The following is a 20,910-nucleotide window of genomic DNA, read 5'->3' as shown; positions in this document are numbered from 1 at the left end:
TGTTAACAGTCTACAATTACACTGCATACATTTTTTTTATTCCTGCATAGCACTATACACCCTAATAAATACATTACATTCTTTCACCATTCATCAGGCATAAACCTGGCATCTGCTTAGCTGTACACTTATTTACTTGTCCTCTGTCAATCCTTTGGGGCCCACCTCATGGCTAAAATGGATCAAAGATCAGACAACCTATCCTGTTGTCAAAAATAAAAAAAAATAACAGCTTCAACAATGGAACATTGGGATAGGACAGCCAAGCAAAAGCTGAATATATGTAGAGGGCATTTACTAGCTCATGCCACTCTCACAGCCAAAGAACTGAAACTGGCTTGGGTACAGACTTAATATTTAATCGACATGCAAGGGAAAACATTACCATGCTTAGTGATACAAAGGAAAGAGGACTGAAATTCTACTTAAAATAGGCCAGTTGGATCATAAGCAACAGTAAAAAGACAGTCCATCTTTTACAGTTCTACAAGAATGCAGCTTTATTTTTCATTTCAGAAACTTCTAACGGGCTAGCAAACTCAAAGTTGCAGACTTAACAAATACAGTCTTTTAATGTAGCACTTCAAGATATTCAACACTAACACAGTTTGTACATCTTCTTCAACCCTCCCCCCTCAAAAACGATAACACTTTTTTTGGAAAGCAATATACTTGAATGCACTTTAATAAATCAAATTATAATACCGACTTACCTTCATAATGTCTTCAAGGTAGTGGGTCGAGCTTCCATTTGCATAAGCAGTTTGTATTACTGCTACTGGCAGGTCTACATTTGCCTAACAGATAAGACAATGAAGACTGAATAACTAGACACAATAAACTGAAAAAAAGTTACCAAAACAAAACAACGTTATTATAAAGCATAGCTACACCTCATCCCAGAAGAGAAAAAAATATTTATGGTAATTGTAATCTGGATGGCAGTTTCTCATATTACAGAGTTTTGCAAGCAGAAATCCTGATAGTATTCTATCTTTTTGTTAAGTCAGTGATACACGTTACAAGAGCAAAAAAATAAATCTCAAAATACCTTCCAAATCCCCGGTGGAACACTGATGCCATATTACACCTTTTGCTGGTTCAACCCAAATATTTCAGTACAGCCTACCGGAGCCTTTGGAACGCCAGAGACTAGCTAAACAGTATCATACTCCACAGTGACCACAACTGCTGTAGAGCTAGATGATTTAGTTAGGGGACACCAAACATCACCCTACCCCCAAAACTTTGGATTGGTTCTGCATCAGCTGGCTTTCACAGACTTTTCTAATGTAATTGTAGTTAATAGTTCAATACTGCTACTCAGATCAGGTCTTTTTTTAATACTTACAGTTGTTGGGGAGCCAGAGTTGATAAAGGTAGAAAGTAGGAGTAAGGGCAGTTCACACACACACACACACACACACACACACACACACACACACACACACACACACACACACACACAAATTTGTAAGACCTCCCACTTTCAGTTTTCATCAGGACTTTGACACATGAAAGGAAACTACAGATCTTTAAAAAAAAAAAAAAAAAAAAGTGGAGACAGAGGGCATGCAGACTCCACTGAACCAAAGAACCAAGTGATTACTGCTGCACCACTGTGCTTCCCCAACTAGATTCATAGGTTGGTACTAGGCTATCGGCCCTAGGGCCTATACAAGCCTAGCCATAACAATTCCCTGGCTATTTCTTTCCACAATATTTACTTCCCTGGACCCATGTCTAGCAAGGAAGTAAATATTGTGGGAAGAAATAGCCAGTAATAAAATTGTGGGAAGAAATAGCCAAAATAATAATAAATTCAAACTTGACCACCGAAAGTATGGCTACAGCTATTAGTAGTCCAGCATTAATGTGTTTGAAAGATTATCAATATTTCAGTGTTTTCAGCTGTGGGATAACCTAAAGTTAATAATAATCAATACTTAGAAAGATACATTTGATTAAAGCAATACGCAGTATCAGAACAGACCAGGATCTATTGTATTCTATTGCAAGTAAACTAAAGATACTAGTACAGTCAGAAAAACTTAGAAGATAAATATGAAGGAAAAGTACAAAGTAAGCAATTCATTGACGATCCCAAAAAGTTTTATAGAGAATTGGGAAATGAGGCAAAAAGTAACAGAAATACCACTAACGAAAGAAGAAATACACACATTTTGGAGAAATATCTTTGAAGTGCCTGTGGAATATAGCAAATATGCTGACTGGATACAGGAAGTGAAAGAAACAGCAAGTTCAAATGTACAGGATATGAAATGGGATGAAGTAACAGCCAGAGAAACTGAAATAATTAAGAAAAGCTCCTACATGGAAAACCCCTGGTCTAGATGCAGTACCTAACTTCTGGCTAAAGGCATTAACATTTTTACACAAAGATTTAGCCCTGAGTAAGTGCTATTTATATGTGCATCCCAAACAGGCACAAACCTAGCTAACAGGAAAAATGATGCTCCTTCTTAAGAGAGAGCCTACAAGCTATCCTAAAAACTAGAGAGAGTTTATAGTCATTTAGAAAACTCAATCATGGCAATACAACAAAAGAGTAGCAAAAGAAAGTCATGTGAAACAAAGGATCATTTGTAAAGTCATAATAGAGAATTGTAAAAAGCGGAAGAATCTAAGTATGGCAAAGCTAGAGTACAAAAAAATATTTGACAGCATCCCAAATTCATGGATAAAGGAGTGCTTACATATATAGACGGTCCAGCATACACTAATCAATTACATTACAGTGACCATGAAACAGTAGCAAACCACCCTGCAGTTAAGCTATAATAAAGGAGAAATTATTACCCCACAGATAAAAATTCAAAGAGGCATTTGTCACAGCTGCTCTTTTATCCTGCCCTCAACCCATCAAGCTGTCTACTTAACAGATTAGATCATGGTTACAAATTGGCTCCTAGAGAACAGCAAAGTGCAAAGGCTTCTCATCATCTTTTTGTGGATGATTTAAAACTATAGTTCACCAGATGAGAAGCTGAAATCACAACTGCAAGTGGATAAAACTTTCACAGTTGATATAAAAATGTAATCTGGTCTTGATAAATGTGCAAAAGCAACATTTAGAGCAGGGAAGCTATAGCACCAAGAAAATATCAGTCTGAGAAAGGAATGCGATAAATCACATTTTTTAAATTTATGTATTTATTAAGTCCCTACAAGATGTTTTACAGAGTCTGATGAAGTATTAAAAAAGGCAATTACTCTATGATTAAAACCAGTTTTGTGATAGTTTGTGTCTATGTAAACACGGGTGTTCTTTATTCTTTTCTCCAGTGCTGGTCCAATGAGGTTGTGTTTTAATAAATTAAACTGCTAAACAGTCCCTGTGACCTGGGTCATGCTTGAAAATGGACTAAGCCCACCAACCCAGCCAACAAATCAACTAAGTAAAATAAATTCAGGCCATAATGTTTTAACCACTTCCAATTACTTAAGTTGCATAAAATCCAAGAAAACATTATTACAACTTAATATACACAAAAGAGATTGTTGCATCACTCAGCAACTACCAACTCTGTGTTATATTTATTTATTTATCTGAAATTTGTTTACTGGGAAAGTCCAACTGGGTATGAGCTCATTTTCAGAGTAGGCCCGGGGAGAAAAGCTCAGCTCCAGAGTACACATTAAACAGAAAAGAAAATTGAACAATGATTACAAATATTAAGACAATAACAAAGTAATACAATATGTAAAATACAGCAAATAAAAAAAAAAAGCAAAATATAAAGGTAAGCAATAAGGTTGACCATACATTACATACAAGATAAAAGAGAGTTCTTAATAAATAGCAGAGCTCCCGTTTTCAGTGAGCATTTAAGAGATGTTTTAGCACCTACATGAAAAGCAAAAAGCTACACACTAAGGTATTATAACCACTGTTTGACTTCTAATTCTAAATGAGATTTGATGTTCTACCTATGACTCACTATCAGATCTAACAAAGAAACATAAACAGCCAACTTATTGAACAATTCCTACTGTTAAGCTCATTAGAAACCATTACAATACGAAATACATTTTTTTCCATAAAACTACTTGGATAATAACTGCTAGTGACTGTTGACCACAAGACTTGTTTCCACCTTGGCTTCCACAGTCTTAATGCACATGTATCTGTTAACAACAAAGATATACTTGTATCTACAAAATTAATTCCTGTACACATCATGTACTTCCTGCATAGACTGATGTACATCATTTCTTGGAAAGACTGATAAAGCAATACAGTATGATTCAGAAAAGACTGCAGAAGCACAACAACAAAAAAAAAAAAGAGTACCTGTAATTAACTGAAACATCTGAAGGCCAACATGCATTCACAAAGAGGTTTGAAACAAAGTGATAGGGCTTGTGACTTAGTACAAACTGCTTCAGCTTAGTGCCACCTACTGGCATAGTGAAAGAATCACAAAAGGAAAAAAAATTGCAACCCCATCCACAGCACAGAACTACAGGCAAGGCTCACTGATGCCTGTGCTCAGACCCTGCATGTAGATCAAAGTTCTGTGTACACAGTGAACAAAGAACAGTGGCATCTACTAGCTCCAGTTGTTTTGTGCAGCAGTAGTGAATTACACATCATATATCGCTTTTAAGTGTTGTTATAATGAAACATCTATCCAGCCATACATCGTGCTTCTGTGTTTAGTCTCTTCCCCAGCTATGCATCACCACTTTGTCAGGTTAATAAGACCAGAACAACGCCAGGAATGGTAGGGCTGTGTCAAACCATCTTGCAGCTTACACAGTACAACATTTTTACAAATTAATTATTCATAAGGTTCTCAGCTGCAAAATGCAGATGACACTAATGCTGAGCAGATTAATGGACTTTTTTTTTTAAACTTGCTCATATTTACAGAATGGTACTGTAATATCAAATAATGTTTTAAATTAGTCTACTGGGTGCAGATAACAGCCTTAATAGTACTCACTACTATCCAACACCCAGATCTGCTCTGAGTTACAGCACACCAGCACGAAAATGACAGAACCAACTGATACTGCTAACATCCTGGCAGATAGGTTCAGTGCTAACTTTACCCCCCTCTCTCCCCCTAAAGGGCCCATATCTATACAGGAAGAATGCAGAGTCCTGGTAATCACATCTATGCAGGTAAAAGCTGCACTACACAACATCCATGGGACTGGAAAACATCCCAGGCTGCATTTTACATAAACTTCAGAACGAACTGGCTCCCCACCTAAGCACCATGTTCAATCATAGTCTCACGTCAGGCTTTGTGCCCACTGAATGGTGCACAGCAACAGTTATCCCACTCCACAAAGGAGGGGGTCACCACTGATCCTAGGAACTATCACCCTATTAGCCTGACGAGCCTGGTCTGCAAGGCCATGGAACATATCATCATGGGACTCATAAACAAAGACATTGGTAACCTCCAAACTCTGGACCCCACCCAGTTCGGGTTTGTGAAAGGCAGATCATGCCTTCTGAACCTGATCGACTTCTTTGAGGCAGTCACCAAAGCCGTAGACAAGGGTAAGGTGGTCCACATAGCCTATCTTGACCTTGCCAAGGCTTTCAACACCATCCCCCATTCTGTAATTATAGCTAAACTCACTAAACTAGGTATAAATCCCTACGTCACAAGATGGATTACCAACTGGCTCACTGACAGAACCCACACTGTAAAAGTTGCAGACTCCAGATCTGATTTCAAACCAGTGACAATTGGAGTACCACAGGGTTCAGTGCTGGGGCCTCCCTTGTTTGGTATCTCCCTCACTGAAGTACAGGCTAACACAGAAGGCCTCTGGCTAATGAAGTTTGCAGATGACTGCAAACTAGGAACCATAGTCGAGTCCCCAAATGATGTGGACATCCTACAGAAGGGCCTCACTGAGACAGATGCCTGGTGTCAGAGGTGTGGCCTCAAGCTCAATGCCAAAAAGTGCATTGTCATCCCCTTTGGTACTCTGTACCTATGAACTACCACATAAAACAGCAGTCTACTTAACGCCGAATGTGTGATAAGAGACCTTGGGAGCCAGGTGGACAGTAGTCTACCTTTGATAATCACATCGCCACAGTAGTCAGGAAATCCTTCTATGTGGCACACCTCATCACAAAAGGGTTCTCATCCAGGAAAAAAAGAGGTCATTGTTCCCCTCTACTTGGCAGTCATTACACCCATTATAGAGTACAACACCCCTTTTGGAATGTACCTCACAAGACATCTGCAGCAGCTGGAAAGGCCACAGAAGTACCTCACAAAGAGGATTACTGGCCTCAAACAGATGCCCTACACTGACTGTCTCAAAAAACTCCAGCTTTACTCTGTAGCATATTGTCTGCTCTGAGGAGATCTCTGCCTAACATATAAAGCTATGTTAAACCCAGAGCTGTTGGACATGCTACACCTAAAGAAATCCCAATCCCTCCAAGCTACATGCTCTAGGGACCTAAACCTTGTCACCACAATAAACAGGACATGCTGGAAGGATAGATTCCTGTCCCAGAGACTTCCTATACTCTGGAACAAGCTACCCCATCTATGTCAAGCAAAGTTCCTCATTAGCACTCCAAGAAAAATCTCGATAAGTGGATGGGAAATAGGAAATACACCCCGGGGATCACTTCTGTGGCTCTGCTCGACAGGGGCACAGGAAATGAACTTTCTTGGGTGGTGTAAGCCAGGAAACCTTGTTGGCTAGGCTTACTTAGGCTCTTCAGCCTATAACCTAGTACCTACCTATGAACCTATAAATAAACCTGCATAATTATAAGAACACACTAAACAATACACTTGTTAATTATGTAAGGAGTCATTCATCACACACTAAACAATATACTAATTAATTATGTAATGAGCAGTCATATTTTTCTTGTATATGCAGTTATGTTGCTACTCTAATTCACCTAGTCTGTTCAATACATTTGCTTAGTCAGTTTAGCTGACAACACTTTGTGGCTGTTGATATTTTATTCTGGGAGTTTTATTTGTATCTTCATTTATAACAGGCATTAGTATCTTGTTGTTGGGTGCCACAGTGGTGCAGCAGATAGTGTTGTCACCTCACAGCAAAAGGTTTGACAGTTTGATTCTTGGCAGGGGTGCCTTCTGTGCAGAGTCTGCATGTCCTCCCAGTGTACATTCCAAAGACATGCAGGTGGACTGGACACTCTAAACTGGCCATAGGTGTGAGTGCGCATGCAAATGAGTGATGTGGAAGAACTATAATGGCAAAGCTGGCCACCCGGCAGTGTAAATCTTGGCTCTAGATGATTGTCACTGTTGAAGTGACATCCAGAGCCCATGTGCAAAAATTGGAAAAAGGCGTTGTGGATGGATGGATTTAGTATCTTGTTGCTGTGAAATTACTAGCCATCTTTGAGTGCTCTGTTCAAAAAGGGTAGCCAGGTCTTACAGTCTTGAAAATGTGGTAGCGAATCTAAATTCCTAGTACTTTGTCATTTCCTGGAGATATGGAGATTTCTATTTTGTCGATACTAAATTTACTAGTTGTTTTGCAGTGGTCTGCTTAACTGGTGGTGGCCTATTTTACAGACTTACCGCTCCAGTGTTTTGCCATTTCCAGTGGTCTGTTTGTTCCTTGCTTGTCTGATGTAGGGAACTGTTGTCTTTTTTGACAAAATGTTTCCTTTCAGAGAGGCAAACTGGTGTGCAGTTTTGAATCTTACTGGCATCCTGTTGTCTCTCATTTGTGAATTACTTTTGCTACTAACATGGAAGTCTACTGTATGTCTGCCAGCTGGGGCTGGCCCTTGCAACTGTGAGGCCCAATTTGCACTATTTTGTGGATCCCCAACCGACCATACCCCCAACCACTGACATCTTGAATTTAAGATTATTTGGATTAGATATTGGATTAGATATCTAGAATATATGCTACTACTGTGTATTAAAAGCAAAATAATGCATTTTATTTATTAGTTTACATTTTGTCAAAATATTAAAACAGATGGCTGTTTTGGTAAGTTAAGTACTCTGCACAGACTACCATCTTTTGGATGGACTGTAGGCAACACCAAACAGACCATGACACTCTGAAGTAAGCTCCTTTGAAACATGAAATCCGGTAAATTCTTCTGAGTTATAATTCTCAGCTCTTGCTCTCCATGCCAAGCATTCACAGATGCCCGAAAATGCAGGACATACGAGTCAGTAGGGATGGGCTTGAAGGTTTTGGAAATAATGGGGGAGGGGTGCAAAATGAAAAGAAAATATCTAAACTATCTTACACATTCTTATCACATAATACCACTTCCTTTCTTCTTGGGTTTCCATTCATCTCCTGCACAAACTCTGAATTTAGTCTCTTGCTCAGTTAATTCTCAAACCTTGTGAGAGAAAGCATGTTTCCATAAAACACACTGGAACTTCTTCAATGTTCTCAGTAATAATAATACTAATAATAATAACAATAATAACAACAACAACAACAATTATGATGATGATGATAATGATGATAATAATAATTATTATTACAGGCCTCTCCATAGAAATAACACTGGCCACACACCACCCAGTTATAATTATTTCTGAAAGTTTATTTTTATTTATTACACTGGGTAAGTGGTTTAATACTTGCAGATCATTTCCAGCCATATCCCAGGCAAAGGGCAACACTAAAGTTTACATATGTATGGGTAATTTAGAGTAGCCACTAAGCAGAATATTTTGACAGAGGGGAGGAAATTAGAACACCTTAAGGAAACCCACTTGTATGTAGGAACAGCATGCAATACCCAAGCAATTTGTTTAGATTTCTGTGTAATACACTTCCTTCCCAAACTCCTTTCCCAATCCAGTCCAATCATTTTCTAGCTTTTTCTGATCATCCCATCCTAAAATTCTGTACAAGACTCTGAAACAATGGTACCCCTGAAATAAAATTATGAGTCAAATTTTTTCTGTCATGTTTTTTACTCTTTCAGTCTAGTGGCATTATTTTTCTATCTAACCCTGCATTCTGACAGTCAACAAAAAGCATTGAGATTATTCTACTTGCAACTGCAGCAAGTGTTTTTCTAGCATAACATTGCACTGGTAAAGCACAGCTGTGCAAAATCTTACTATAAAACAGCAGATATCCTTCTCTTCACTGTTGCAATATTCTTCACAGTAGGGATTTCCTGTGAAGGACAGCCCAATATCTGGCCGGTACACCAAAGCCTTTAGATCTTGTACGCACAGTCTGTTGCACATATGCTTAACGAATAACATGTAGGGCATAAAGGTGACATACAGACACAGTTACCCAGAACTGCATTGCCCCAGAACAGTCTACATTGGACAAAACAGGCTATGTACATCCAGAAGGAGAAAATGCAGATGGAAAAAAAAAGACCCTTGACCAGGAAGGGAATCAAAACAAAACCCAAAAGAAAAAAGGAGGTTGGAGGGAGGGAGTGAATATTGCAACAGTGAAGAGAAGAACATCTACTGTCATGGCAAGATTTTACACAACTGCACTATGTCCTTCTATATCACTGTTGCAGTATTGTTTACAGCAGGAAAGAATACAACAGCTCAAGAAAAGAAATGGAAGTAGAAGGCTGGGAAGAGCCCGCAACAAACTCATGCGGAATGATTGAGCAAAACCTGATTGAGCAAAATGTGCTCTGGCCCTAGAAACCATATCCAATTTATAATGCTTGGTAAAAGTGTGCACTGAAGACCAGGTAGCAGCTTCAAGGATGGAACTGATGTCCATTCCCTTGACAAAAGCATCAGAAGAGGCAACAGCCCTAGTGGAGTGAGCTCTATTTGGAAGTAGACAGACATTTGCCATGAAAAGAATAACAAAAAGAAATGGCCTTAGAAATCCTGGAGGAGATGGTTTGCATAGAAACAGCCAACGCCAATGTCCTGGGATGAAAAGAAACAAAAAGCTGGTCAGATTTAGAATTGCCTTAATTTTATCCACATAATATCCGAGTTGTCTGTGCAAATCCAAGGTATGTAGGACCGACCCTCTCACTAGCTGACTGAGAAGGGAGTTGAACTGCCTGATTCAAAGACAACTCATTAACCACCTTGTGCATAAAAAAAGGATTAGTACAAAGGAACACCCAGTCCCGGTGAAAAAAAAACGAAAAAGGAGGTATGGCTATTAAGAGCCTGAAACGCAGAACCCCTCAGCAGAAATGAGAGCAAGTAATAAGATAGTCTTCTATGGGCAATGTTACAGAGAAGCTGAACATGCAGGCTCCAGAGAAGCCTGGGCCAAATTTTCTAAAAACAATAAGGTCCTAATGAGGAGGAATAGGCGTCCTTGAGGATCTAAGATGCAGGATGCCTTTAACATGTTTCACTTAAAAATGAGGAGGATTCAAGGACAGATGGGCATAAATAGCCGACAAATGGGCCTTTACAGAAGAATAGGCTAAGCCAGACTGGAGCAACACACACAAAGAGAACTACAGGGGTCCCCCACTGAAAAAAGGATCTTGGTTGTGAGCATGGCACCAAACAGAAAATCTCTTCCATTTGAACATACAAGACTTTCTGGTTACAAGTTTTCTTGCCTCCTGTAAAACCCCCGTGCGCATCCTCAGAAAAGACTCATCTAAAAGGGATCAAAACCCTATCACCACAGTGACAGTTGAAGACTGGACAAATGAGAATGGATGAGTGACCCCTTGTCATGTGTGAGGAGGTCCAACCAGTGAGGTAACTTGTGATGATTGCCCCAGGTCAGATGTATTAGAAGAGGGACACTAGTGCTGTCTTGGCCAAAAGGGAGTCACTAATAAGATTTCTGGGGAGTCCGGATGAATTTTTGCATGACTCTTGGAAATAGGGGAAGGGGTGGGAAGGCACAAAGAGACATCCCTTTCCAAGGAAAAGAAAAGAGCATCCATCTTCCACAGCAAATGGTGTGGCACTCTGGAACAGAAAAGAGGGAGCTGCCAGTTCAGAGGAGAGGCAAAAAGATGGACTATTTCCAGAAACACATCTCTGTGAAGCACCCACTCATAAGCCCATGTTTTGGACCTGCTCAACGCATATTCCACAAGATTGTGCTCTAAAGGAATATACACTGCTTGAAGAGTTAACTGAGAACTGTGAGCCAGATCCCAGGCGTGAAGTGCCAGCATGCAGAGAAGGTTAAGATTTGGTGCCCCTGCTTGTTGACATACCACATCATTGTGTTGTTGTCTGTGTAAACCATCAGGGGACCTAGAGAAAGCATGGGGTGAAAAGGTTGAATGGCCAGAATCAGAAGTCTCATCTCATTGATACTGATGTGATCTAATTTCTGACTGGAGGCCAAAGACCTTGAACTTTCATATGACCACAGGAAGCCCCCCACCCCAAGACTGAAGTGTCTGTGAGCACTTATTGAGAAGGAACCAGAGGATGAAAGGGCAGGCCTGGGTTGAGAGAAAGTTGCCAAATCCACCATTTGAATTACCACTTTAGACAAAAAAAAAGAGGTGCAGTGAAATCCAGAGGATGGCAATGTTGAAGTCAAACTGACTTGAGGAAGCATGGAAGCTTCTGCATATGCAGTCTGGCAAGAGGGAGCATTGAAAGAGAAGATGCCATGAACCTCAAGGTTCACAGAAACTCTCTCTCTGGAACAGCAGGCAGATGAAGAAGAAACTGAAAGAAGGCTGTCAAGGACAGAACTTTTGAAGGTAAAAGAGAGGTCAACATTTGGTACTGTTTGAATCCTGCAATGCAGATGCACATGATCCTGAAAGGGAGTCAGGACAGACTTCTGAAAGTGGGTAGTGAACCTCAGTCTTTGGAGGAGAGATATGATGAACTCCAGATCCTGTAACAGGCAACTGGGAGAAGGCACCTGAAGCAACAGGTCATCTAGATAAGGAAAAATCTGAATGCCTTGTAGCTTGTAAAAGGGAATCAGAGGAGCTAGACATTTTGTGAATACCCTTGTTGCAGTAGAGAGGCCAAAGGGCAAGGCAGATAACTCAAAATGAGAGGAAGAAACAGAGAAATTTCCTAAAGAAAAGTGAATAGGAATATGAAAGTAAGCATCCTTCAGATCCAAGGACATCAGAAAAGCCTGGGGTAGTACAAGAGGATACAGGGTTTGAAGAATTACCAACCAAAAAGAAGGAACCTTGAGAAAGGTGTTGAGCAAGGAGAAATCCAGAATACGTTTCCAAGCACCCTCCATTCAAGGGACCATGAACATCTTGGAGTAAAATTCCTTTCCTACTTGTGAAAGAGGTTCAGGTTGAATAGTTCCCTGGCACACCAAAGACCTTTGGGAAATGAGGAAGTTGTTTCAGAGGAGGTTGGGGAATCCCTGAAAAAGGAGGGAGAGGCTTCTATACCAGGAAGCAAGTCTAATGGATGATATACTGCCAGATTCTTAGGTTCTTTCTAATATGCCAATTTGGAAGACGAGCCGAAGGGACAAGAGATCCTGGATGAAGGATGGGGGGGGGGGGCAAAATGTCAGACACAAGCAGGATTGACAGATAAAGAAGGCATCCAAGTTACAGCAGCCTGAGAAGACTTAGCAGGAGGAGCTCACCTACCACCCTTCATGCCTTTGATGGCCTGATAAGGCTGCCTGCCAATAAAAGCAGACCTAGTAGGATAGTTTCTCTGGAACTTGGGGATAGGGGGCACAAAAATATGTTTAGGATCCTGCAAAGCTTTACCTTTTTCCTGAAGAGACAAACATAGCAGCAATCATCGTCCCAAAGAGATTTTTATTATCCAAAGGAACATCCAGCAAATTGGTCTTAATGTAGTCAAGTAAAGACTGCATGCAAAGCCAAGAATAATGTCTCATTATAGACCCAAAGGCAGCAGCTCTAGAAGAGACATCAGCAGCATCACAGCTATACTTGATACAGTAACAAGCCACCTGAAAGGTAGAACCCAAAATAGATAGAGCAGAAGATTTTGCTTCAGAATCAGGGAAGTCAGAAATAACCTGACAAGCCTAAGCAACCGAGGCCAGAGCATATCTGATTATGTTGGTTTGGTAACTAATGGCCCAAAAGGCCACAGTAGAAGCAATATAAACTTTCTTACAAATTCTCTACATTGCCCTACTGTTCTTATATGAAGGCAGAAGCTTGGAAAAAGGCAAAAGTTTAGAAGGCTTGTCAGAGGAGACTGACACCACAGCAGGGTCAGCAGAAGGGCACTTAAATAAGAACTGACAATCCTCAGGAACCTTACAGGGACCAGTCAGATTTCTTTGGAGCAGGACACTGAGAATCAGAAGACTTAGAAGCAGCTATAAAGGTGTCTAAAAGGTTGCCAACACAGGAAGTACCGCAGAAGGTTTAGGAGAGTCCATCTGAATAAGACCTTTTCTGGATATTAGACACTTGAGACGAATCCCAATTAAAGTATTCCATCATTCAAGCTACAGTGTCTCCAAAAGACAATTACTCAAAAGGAGACTAGGGACTAACAGACTCCATCATAACCATAAGCCAAAGGCATCTGGGAAGAGTAAGGCAAGGACACATCATCAGTTTCTGAATCTCCATCTGAAGAATCAGGTTCTCTAGTCCATTTGGAAGGAGTTGAAGCCCAAGTGGGAGCAGGCACAGAAACCTCTTGAGGAGGCTTCAGGCCCATTAATGCATTAAACAGGCCCAGAGAAAACTCCTGCCATTCCCATTGAGGATTCTTAGGGTGTACAGAAGTAGGTTTAGTTTTCTGCTTTTTCTTGGTAGAGACATCAGTTCTAACAAACACTAGAGGTTCCAACCCTTGACAAAATTCAATAAGAGTACCCAGAACCTCTTACCTGACCAAAATCTGCAGAATCCCTCTAGAGCCCTCCGAGATAATCAACCGCGGTTACCCCCAAATGTCCACAGAAGACACCTGCAAAGCTTCAGAGGAAGTGTGAAAGGTAGAATCCATGCCGGCCTCTGACAGGGTCATGGCATTGGAATCAGATGTAGATACCAGACAGCTACAGAGTTATTACCCACTTCTACAGAAATGTCTGGTGGAGACTGGACAGCCAAAGGATATGGCTGAAATTTCTTGGCCTTCGTCTTACTTAACAGTACCTCGGGGTTAGAAGATTCCACCATGCGACCCTGATTTTAGAGTTTAAGTCTTTGGTTCTTGAGACAGAAGGCCAGGGAAATCCACTAGCTTCTAAGAATCTTGGGCACAAATGCTACAGGACTTATGGTCATGTAAATTACTTTGTGACTATCCATATGGGGAATCTGCTTCCCACACTGGCATTTATCCCTTCTTGGATGAGATTAACTGTATGTAACCAAAAAAGAAGAAAAGCAAAAGAAAAGAAAAAAAAGACCCCTATGGGACACTTATCTGATGGCTAGTTATTCAGCACAGCTGAAGATGTTCAGACTGATGAGCAATGATGACATTCAGAGTGGCAGCAAAGAAGTTCTGGGTAACTGCAGCCATATGACAACTTTATTCCTTACGTCCTGTTCAGGGAGCATATGTGTGACTTACGGCACATACAAGATCTTAAGGTTTTGGTATATTGGTGGGACATTGGACCACCCTTGGCAGGAGATCCTACTGTGAAGAATACTGCAGCAGTGATATAGGACATCATTATGTCACAAGTCTTAGTGATCAGTATTACCTCTGCATCTTCCAAGACAGCAAGTGGAGCAACATACAAAACCAGATGGTTAAACTGACCTTTAACCGTAATACTTCAGACCAAAAAAGTCTGATTTGCATCTTCTTGTTATTACTTTTTTTAGCTACCAGCAACATTAATCCAGTTAATGCCAGTAATGCTTAAGATATTTCATGTTTTACCGCCACTTGGAGAAAAAATATTGTTGAATTAATATCAATGAGTCACCAAAGAATTTTCTTAGTATACCCTGCAAGTCAGCCTCAAATCCTGCTAATGCTGCGAAGAACCAAAAATGTGTCCCTAATCACCCTTTAAATCTTTTCAAAACATCTTGCTTGGCCTATCTGAGGTATAAAAATATTTGTTCAACCACTTCCAAGTGAAATTTTTAAACTGTCTGTATTTAGTAACATTAGCCCAGTTAGAAGTACCTCTACCTTCTACGTTCTCATCTGTTTTGTCATTGCAAGTGTTCTTTCTATATTGTGTAAATATGTATATTGTGTGTGTGTGTGTGTGTGTGTGTGTGTGTGTGTGTGTGTGTGTGTGTGTGTGTGTGTGTATACGCACAAGTGTGTCTTCTGTAGTCTCAAATTATCACTCTGAGCTTGAGTCCAAATCCCCAGTCCCTGGGCATATTGATTCTGGTCTTCCAATATCATCTGCTTTCATTTTGCATTATATACTTGTGATTGTGCCAAATAGCGAGTCGCCTTATATTATTATTTTATACTTGGCAATCCCAGGTCACCTTGCTCAGGTCACCTTGCTCTACAGATAAAACTAACTGCTCCCAACTTACACTGCAGCTTTTCACATCTCATATAAACTCCATCTCCTTTTGATGCTATTCCCATTTTTTACCTTTGGGCTGACATAGACTTGTTCCACGTATGGAACCAGGGGAACCAGAAGTATTTTTATTACTAGGATTTTATTATCTAAACACATAAACTTTCCAGTTCTTTAATTTCTCATACAATTTTAGTTTTGTTTCCTTCAAGGATTATCTTGCCTCTCTGTAGTTCTAGTTCTCTCATGACTCATATTTCCAGGTATTTCATTCTATAATAATCTTCTATGAAAAGGATATTGTACCAGTTTGGCAATTATTAACAGCTATTACTTCAGTTTGGCTCCTATCTTAAAGCCTGCCTTGCCTTGAAAATCCTTAGGGATTTTAAACAAATGCTCTAAATCCCTTTCCAGATCAGGAACATACAGGATCACATCATTTGCAAAAAGTTATTTTTTTTCCTCTAGCTTCCTCTCGGTTATTACCTTTTATTGTAATGTCTCTCATTTTTACAGCTAAAAGTTCTCAACGGACAGCAAGCAGTAATAGAGAGGGTAAACACACGTAAAAGGGGCCCTCCAGTACTCATCTTAGCTGTTAATGGATATAAAATATCACTGACCACCTTTCTTAGGAAAAGCAAGCCTATTCATTACCTCTAAGAGGTAATTCAAGTCTACCATGTCAAATGCCTTTTCAGCACCAAAAATTAACAAAAAGCAAAGATATTCCCTTTCTTTCTTTTTCCTCCTGAATCATTATGGCTTTGCTTATACCAACAAAATTTTAAGAACCTTCTACAAAACCACATTGATCACCAGTTATGGAAGCATCTGTATCACCCCTTGTGCAGTAAACTATATAGAAACTTTGCAGCCATGATTTAATACTGATACTGACCTGCATGAACCTGGGTCTGCTAAGTGTTTACCTTCTTTTGATATTAGAGTTATCAATGTCCTTTTCCAAGTACTTTGCATTTGTAGCCCCCCAAAGATTTTAACAAGGATTGCCAAACTTTCATCAGTGCTTTGCCTCCTGCTCTCCAGACTAATTGAAATGCCATCTCCCCTGCAGTCTTTCTTGTAGCCTGGTTATTAATTTGTGACTTTACTTCTTAAAGGTTATTAAGGCCACCATAACTCCACTTCCTGGTGTGATACAGCAGAAATACCCAGACCATCCAGAAACTGTGCCATCTTTTTTATTTCCGCATTTTCCTTTCCATTTACATGGAACCCCCTAATAAAATCAATAAAAATACTTAAGATATTAAGGGAGACCTTTTCTATACAGTTTATACACTTGTATCCCTAATTTGTACAATTCCCCTCTCTATATTAAGTTGTTGACATTTCTGTGCCAATGTCTTCTGTGATTTGGAAGAATTAAAAAAAGAGTTTGCCCAAGAGCAGTTCTTCCCTTCATGGTTTTATTTTTCCCAGGTGTTGCTCTATACTCAGTTTACTCTCCTCCAAGTCTTTACTCTCTGATGGGGAATGGGGATAGCTTTTCTCTTTCTGATACAGTCTCTAGTCCCTGTAAATAGTACCAGTTTCTCTAATGCTCTCCAATCTGTTACCATGCCCCCTTCAGAGCTGCTTAATTTCTTCTGAGCCTTCTTCACACTTTCCACAACCTTGACATTACATTTCCCTAAACTTTGCTGCTTCCACTGTGAAGCACCAATGCTTTAACCTATTATCCTATTGTAGTATCTTAATCTAAAATAGAACTGGAGGATGAGCTGTGAGGCATACTGGATGGTTTCTACAGACTCCACCAAATAATCCTGCACCTATAACATGTACCCTATCCAATCTTACAAAGCTGTTATGACTATGAAAAATAAATGCATTTGATCCCCTATTTGGGATACCTGCTGTAGCCACCGACCAAAAATGTCCCCTTTCTAGACTTCACTATCCTAAGACCTTGGGACATCTTTTCTGTCTGAAGCTATATTCCAGTCTCCAAACAATCAGTATCCCCTGCTGATAGCTTACATTCTCATTAAGTCACTATGACCTATTCAGGGGAGTTATATATACCCCTAACAGTATAATTTTCCCGTACCAATAACCTCCTATCACAAATCTAGCTAGGGGCCTGCTTTCTTCTTCTTCTTCTATCACTGATGCATTTTTGTTTATTACAGCAATACTCCCTTTTCCCTGCTCCTGCATATTCTGTTGAGTAACCAACCTTACATCTCTTTCTTATTTATTTATTTACATTTGTTGATCGGGATGAGTCTGACTGAGCTGAGATAGCCCTTTTTCATCATAAGCCGGGGGAGAAAAGCTCCAAAAAGCACTTCTACAATACAATAGACAAAACATTTTTATAGTAGCAAGTAATCCAAAAGATGACAGGGCCAATTATTTTGCAATTAAAATCTCTTTCTTATTTCTTTCTGTTCTGTCTAATCAAATGCATCTCCTACAGATTTTCCACCTGAGCCTCTGTTTTTTAATGTATGTGACAGTCTTGTCTACTTTTGCTGCCTGGTAAACTCCATTTATATTTCAGGATAATATCTTGACTACCATTTTAATAACAGTAAGTAACAATCATTCATTTTATCCCCTTCTGAACTTTCCTTTTTATTCTGTACCTATACTTTTGCAGGACTGCTTTCCCTTAAGGTGATAGTGAGTTTACACTCCCCTACCTTTCTATTTACATTGCTTCTTCTGTTGTATTTTCCCATTTTGGTGGTCTCAACCTATTCACAAATTTTGTAAACTGTTTATTAATTGCATACTACACCAGTATTTCTATACAGTTATATAGAAAAAGAAACATAATCAGTAACTACATACATCAAAATTTTACTCAGCCTGCCCACTTCCTTCATAAAATATTCAGCATCTATTCTGTTAATGCACTTCCCCTACAAAGGTTTGTGTTTTTATCACTATCATTTTGCCTAGCTAACTATAGTAAAGTTTAAGAGTAAACCTGTATTTCCAGTAAATCCACACTTCCTTTCAAAATCTATTAAAACTTTGTATTTCCTCCCCTATCGGGCAACTACAGTTTTCTTATATACTCTTAGCAAGCATGCTAAACAAATGTGTCATTCAACCTTTTATTACACTTTAAACCCACAATCTTTTAGCTACCCCTTTTCTTTTCTAATTTTTCATTTGTAGTACAATTTAACATTGTTACCTTCAACCCACTTTCAGTTCACCTCTACACCCCCAATATCTCTTTTCCTTTACAATGCTAAAAATATTAAATATAACTTTTTTGTTATGTTTTCAGAGTCTTCTTTGGACTTAATTTTTGTTCCAATAAAATTGGTTTAACTATAACTATACATCTTTTTTCAAAGAACATTTCCCTTACTTTTCCTCTTCAAATCATCCGTGATGGCTTGTTTTAGCAACGATGGGCTGCTGTGTAGTCAATTGACATCCTCAGGCTAACCTTACTAACAACCACCAAGGTTACATTTTTCAATACTATGCCTTCTCCTTCCTAGCTAAACATGCCACCCCACACACATTTCCCACTTTCTTTCAAATGACTAGAACTCTACCCTGTCATAAAAGTCTCAAACATGAAAACCAGCCTGATTATGCTTTTAAAACTAAACTTATTAGGTTTATCTGCTTTTTATCCTTATAACAGGAGAAAAAATGTATCTTAACATTCTTATCTGTGCACCAAGGGCAAATCAATTGCAGAAAGGGTAACAGGAACACTTTTTTAAGTTTTACCCTACCACTCTCAATGAGATTGATGCATTACAGTGCTCTCTTTAAAGAATCATTATCATTCAGCACCGGTAGATGGTCTACAAGTACACAATATTTCACTTTTCTTGAAAAATCATGGATGTTCTTCTGCCAGTTATCCATCTTTTTTTCTGGAAACAGGAAAGGACATCAATTCTATCAGATTACATCTTCTCCTGGTTTAATTTTCCGCCTTTCTCCTTGATTGCAATAATGGTACTTATCCATTATTGGGGCATCAGATGTAATGAGCAGTTGCATACATTTTAATTGCTGTTATAAACGTAGAAACTTAAGTTGATGTAATGCTTTTGCATTATCATGCATTTTCTGAAGGATATGAAGCCTTAAATTCAAACTTATGTTATTGTTTAACGACTTCAAGCCCGGGTGATTAGCTGCTAAATATAGGGTTACCACTTGCCCTTTGCAAGTCTGAAATGCTTAACTGTCATGTAAGAAGTACAGTAAGCAATTGAAATGCTATAAAAAGCAGCTTTTATTTTGGCAAAAACAGTCATGTCCATTGCACTGGCCCGGGGTAAGTTTTTTCCTGCAAAATCTCATGTTTTTCCAAAACAATGTCGTATTTTGGCCTTTTGAAAATAAGACCGTTCTAATTAAGCTCTAATGAGGAATACACCCAGAAACACGAGTACAGTAATTTGGAGATCTGTGCAAATGTGGGCACTGGAGAGTGTCGGCAGTATAAGATTTGGAAACCCAAGCAGTTTAAATATTGCGCATCAGCTGTGTTTTGTTCCCTCACAAAATATTTTTGAGGGAGAGTGTGTCTTGCATTAAGTCATGCAAACATCCAAAAGATGTGAACAGTGCATATTTCAGAAGGACAGAGTTACTGGAATGTAGCCGTAGTATGTATTGAAAATGGCTGCATTAAATTTAGAAAAAAAGATATTAAATGTCACAGAGCGAATAACTCTTACTCCCAACTTTTTTTCAATTTCGCGTTTGACACCTCTTCGGCCTGTTGTACCCGGAAGTCATTATTTCCAAAGAGTGTAGTTGGTAGCACCTAGTGACAACCAAATATTGCATCACTGCACTGTTACAGGATTGATAGGTTGCGTCATTGATCATTTGATTGACACATGATATATCCTTATTTTAGTTTGTATTTCGGTTTCCCATTTGTAAAAGTGAATGTATAAATAACTAGATGCCGACTACCCAGTGATATAGCAGTTTGTGTTGTTGCCTCACTGTATGTAGTTCTCCGGTTGTCTTGCTTTCTCCAAGTGTATTTGTCCTCATCTCTTCCCTGTACAATGTGAGCTTTTTTACTAATCCTGTCAGTTTCTTCATACATCCCATGGCCAAGGCTGAGGCAAACTGCTGTGTGTGTGTGTGTGTGTGTGTGTGTGTGTGTGTGTGTGTGTGTGTGTGTGTGTGTGTGTGTGTGTGCTCCAATAAACGGGACCACGACCCTGTCTAAGTTTAGGTTTTGGCTTAATGTCCATTGAGTACCAATACAGCAATAGCTGAATGATCACATTATACTGAGCGCTAAGATTCCAAACGCTCATTGCGACTGTTGCCCAGATAACGGAAAAGTACCACAATAACCTTCCTCTTCTGTACTTGGAGTCTAATTTCTCACTTGATGGTGGGTTGTCTGGATTAAGAAGCATTTTAGGTCTCCAAGAAAAAAATACTTTCATGTTGGATGGATGGAAAAGTTTAGTCTTAAAACATTGTCTCTTTGCAGTCTTATCAGACAGGTGAATGTATTTC

The 20,910-nt window shown here is 39.4% G+C and overlaps 1 protein-coding gene across 3 annotated transcripts in view; it reads right to left on the bottom strand.

Moving 5' to 3' along the window:
• Positions 1–20,910, bottom strand: part of PGM3 (phosphoglucomutase 3) — a 444,220-nt gene that overhangs the window by 256,333 nt on the left and 166,977 nt on the right. For all 3 annotated transcript variants that reach the window (XM_044066154.1, XM_044066153.1, XM_044066155.1), the window contains one exon: positions 714–797. In XM_044066154.1, the coding sequence (XP_043922089.1) occupies positions 714–797 (84 nt within the window). The remainder of the gene's footprint in view (positions 1–713; positions 798–20,910) is intronic.

The sequence above is a fragment of the Protopterus annectens genome, chromosome 1.part0 (genome assembly GCF_019279795.1).
Source record: "Protopterus annectens isolate FY-2018-M chromosome 1.part0, PAN1.0, whole genome shotgun sequence".
Classification (NCBI taxonomy): Eukaryota; Metazoa; Chordata; order Ceratodontiformes; family Protopteridae; genus Protopterus; species Protopterus annectens.
Note: the sequence above shows the minus strand (reverse complement) of the source record. Positions and strands in the feature narration are given on the sequence as shown.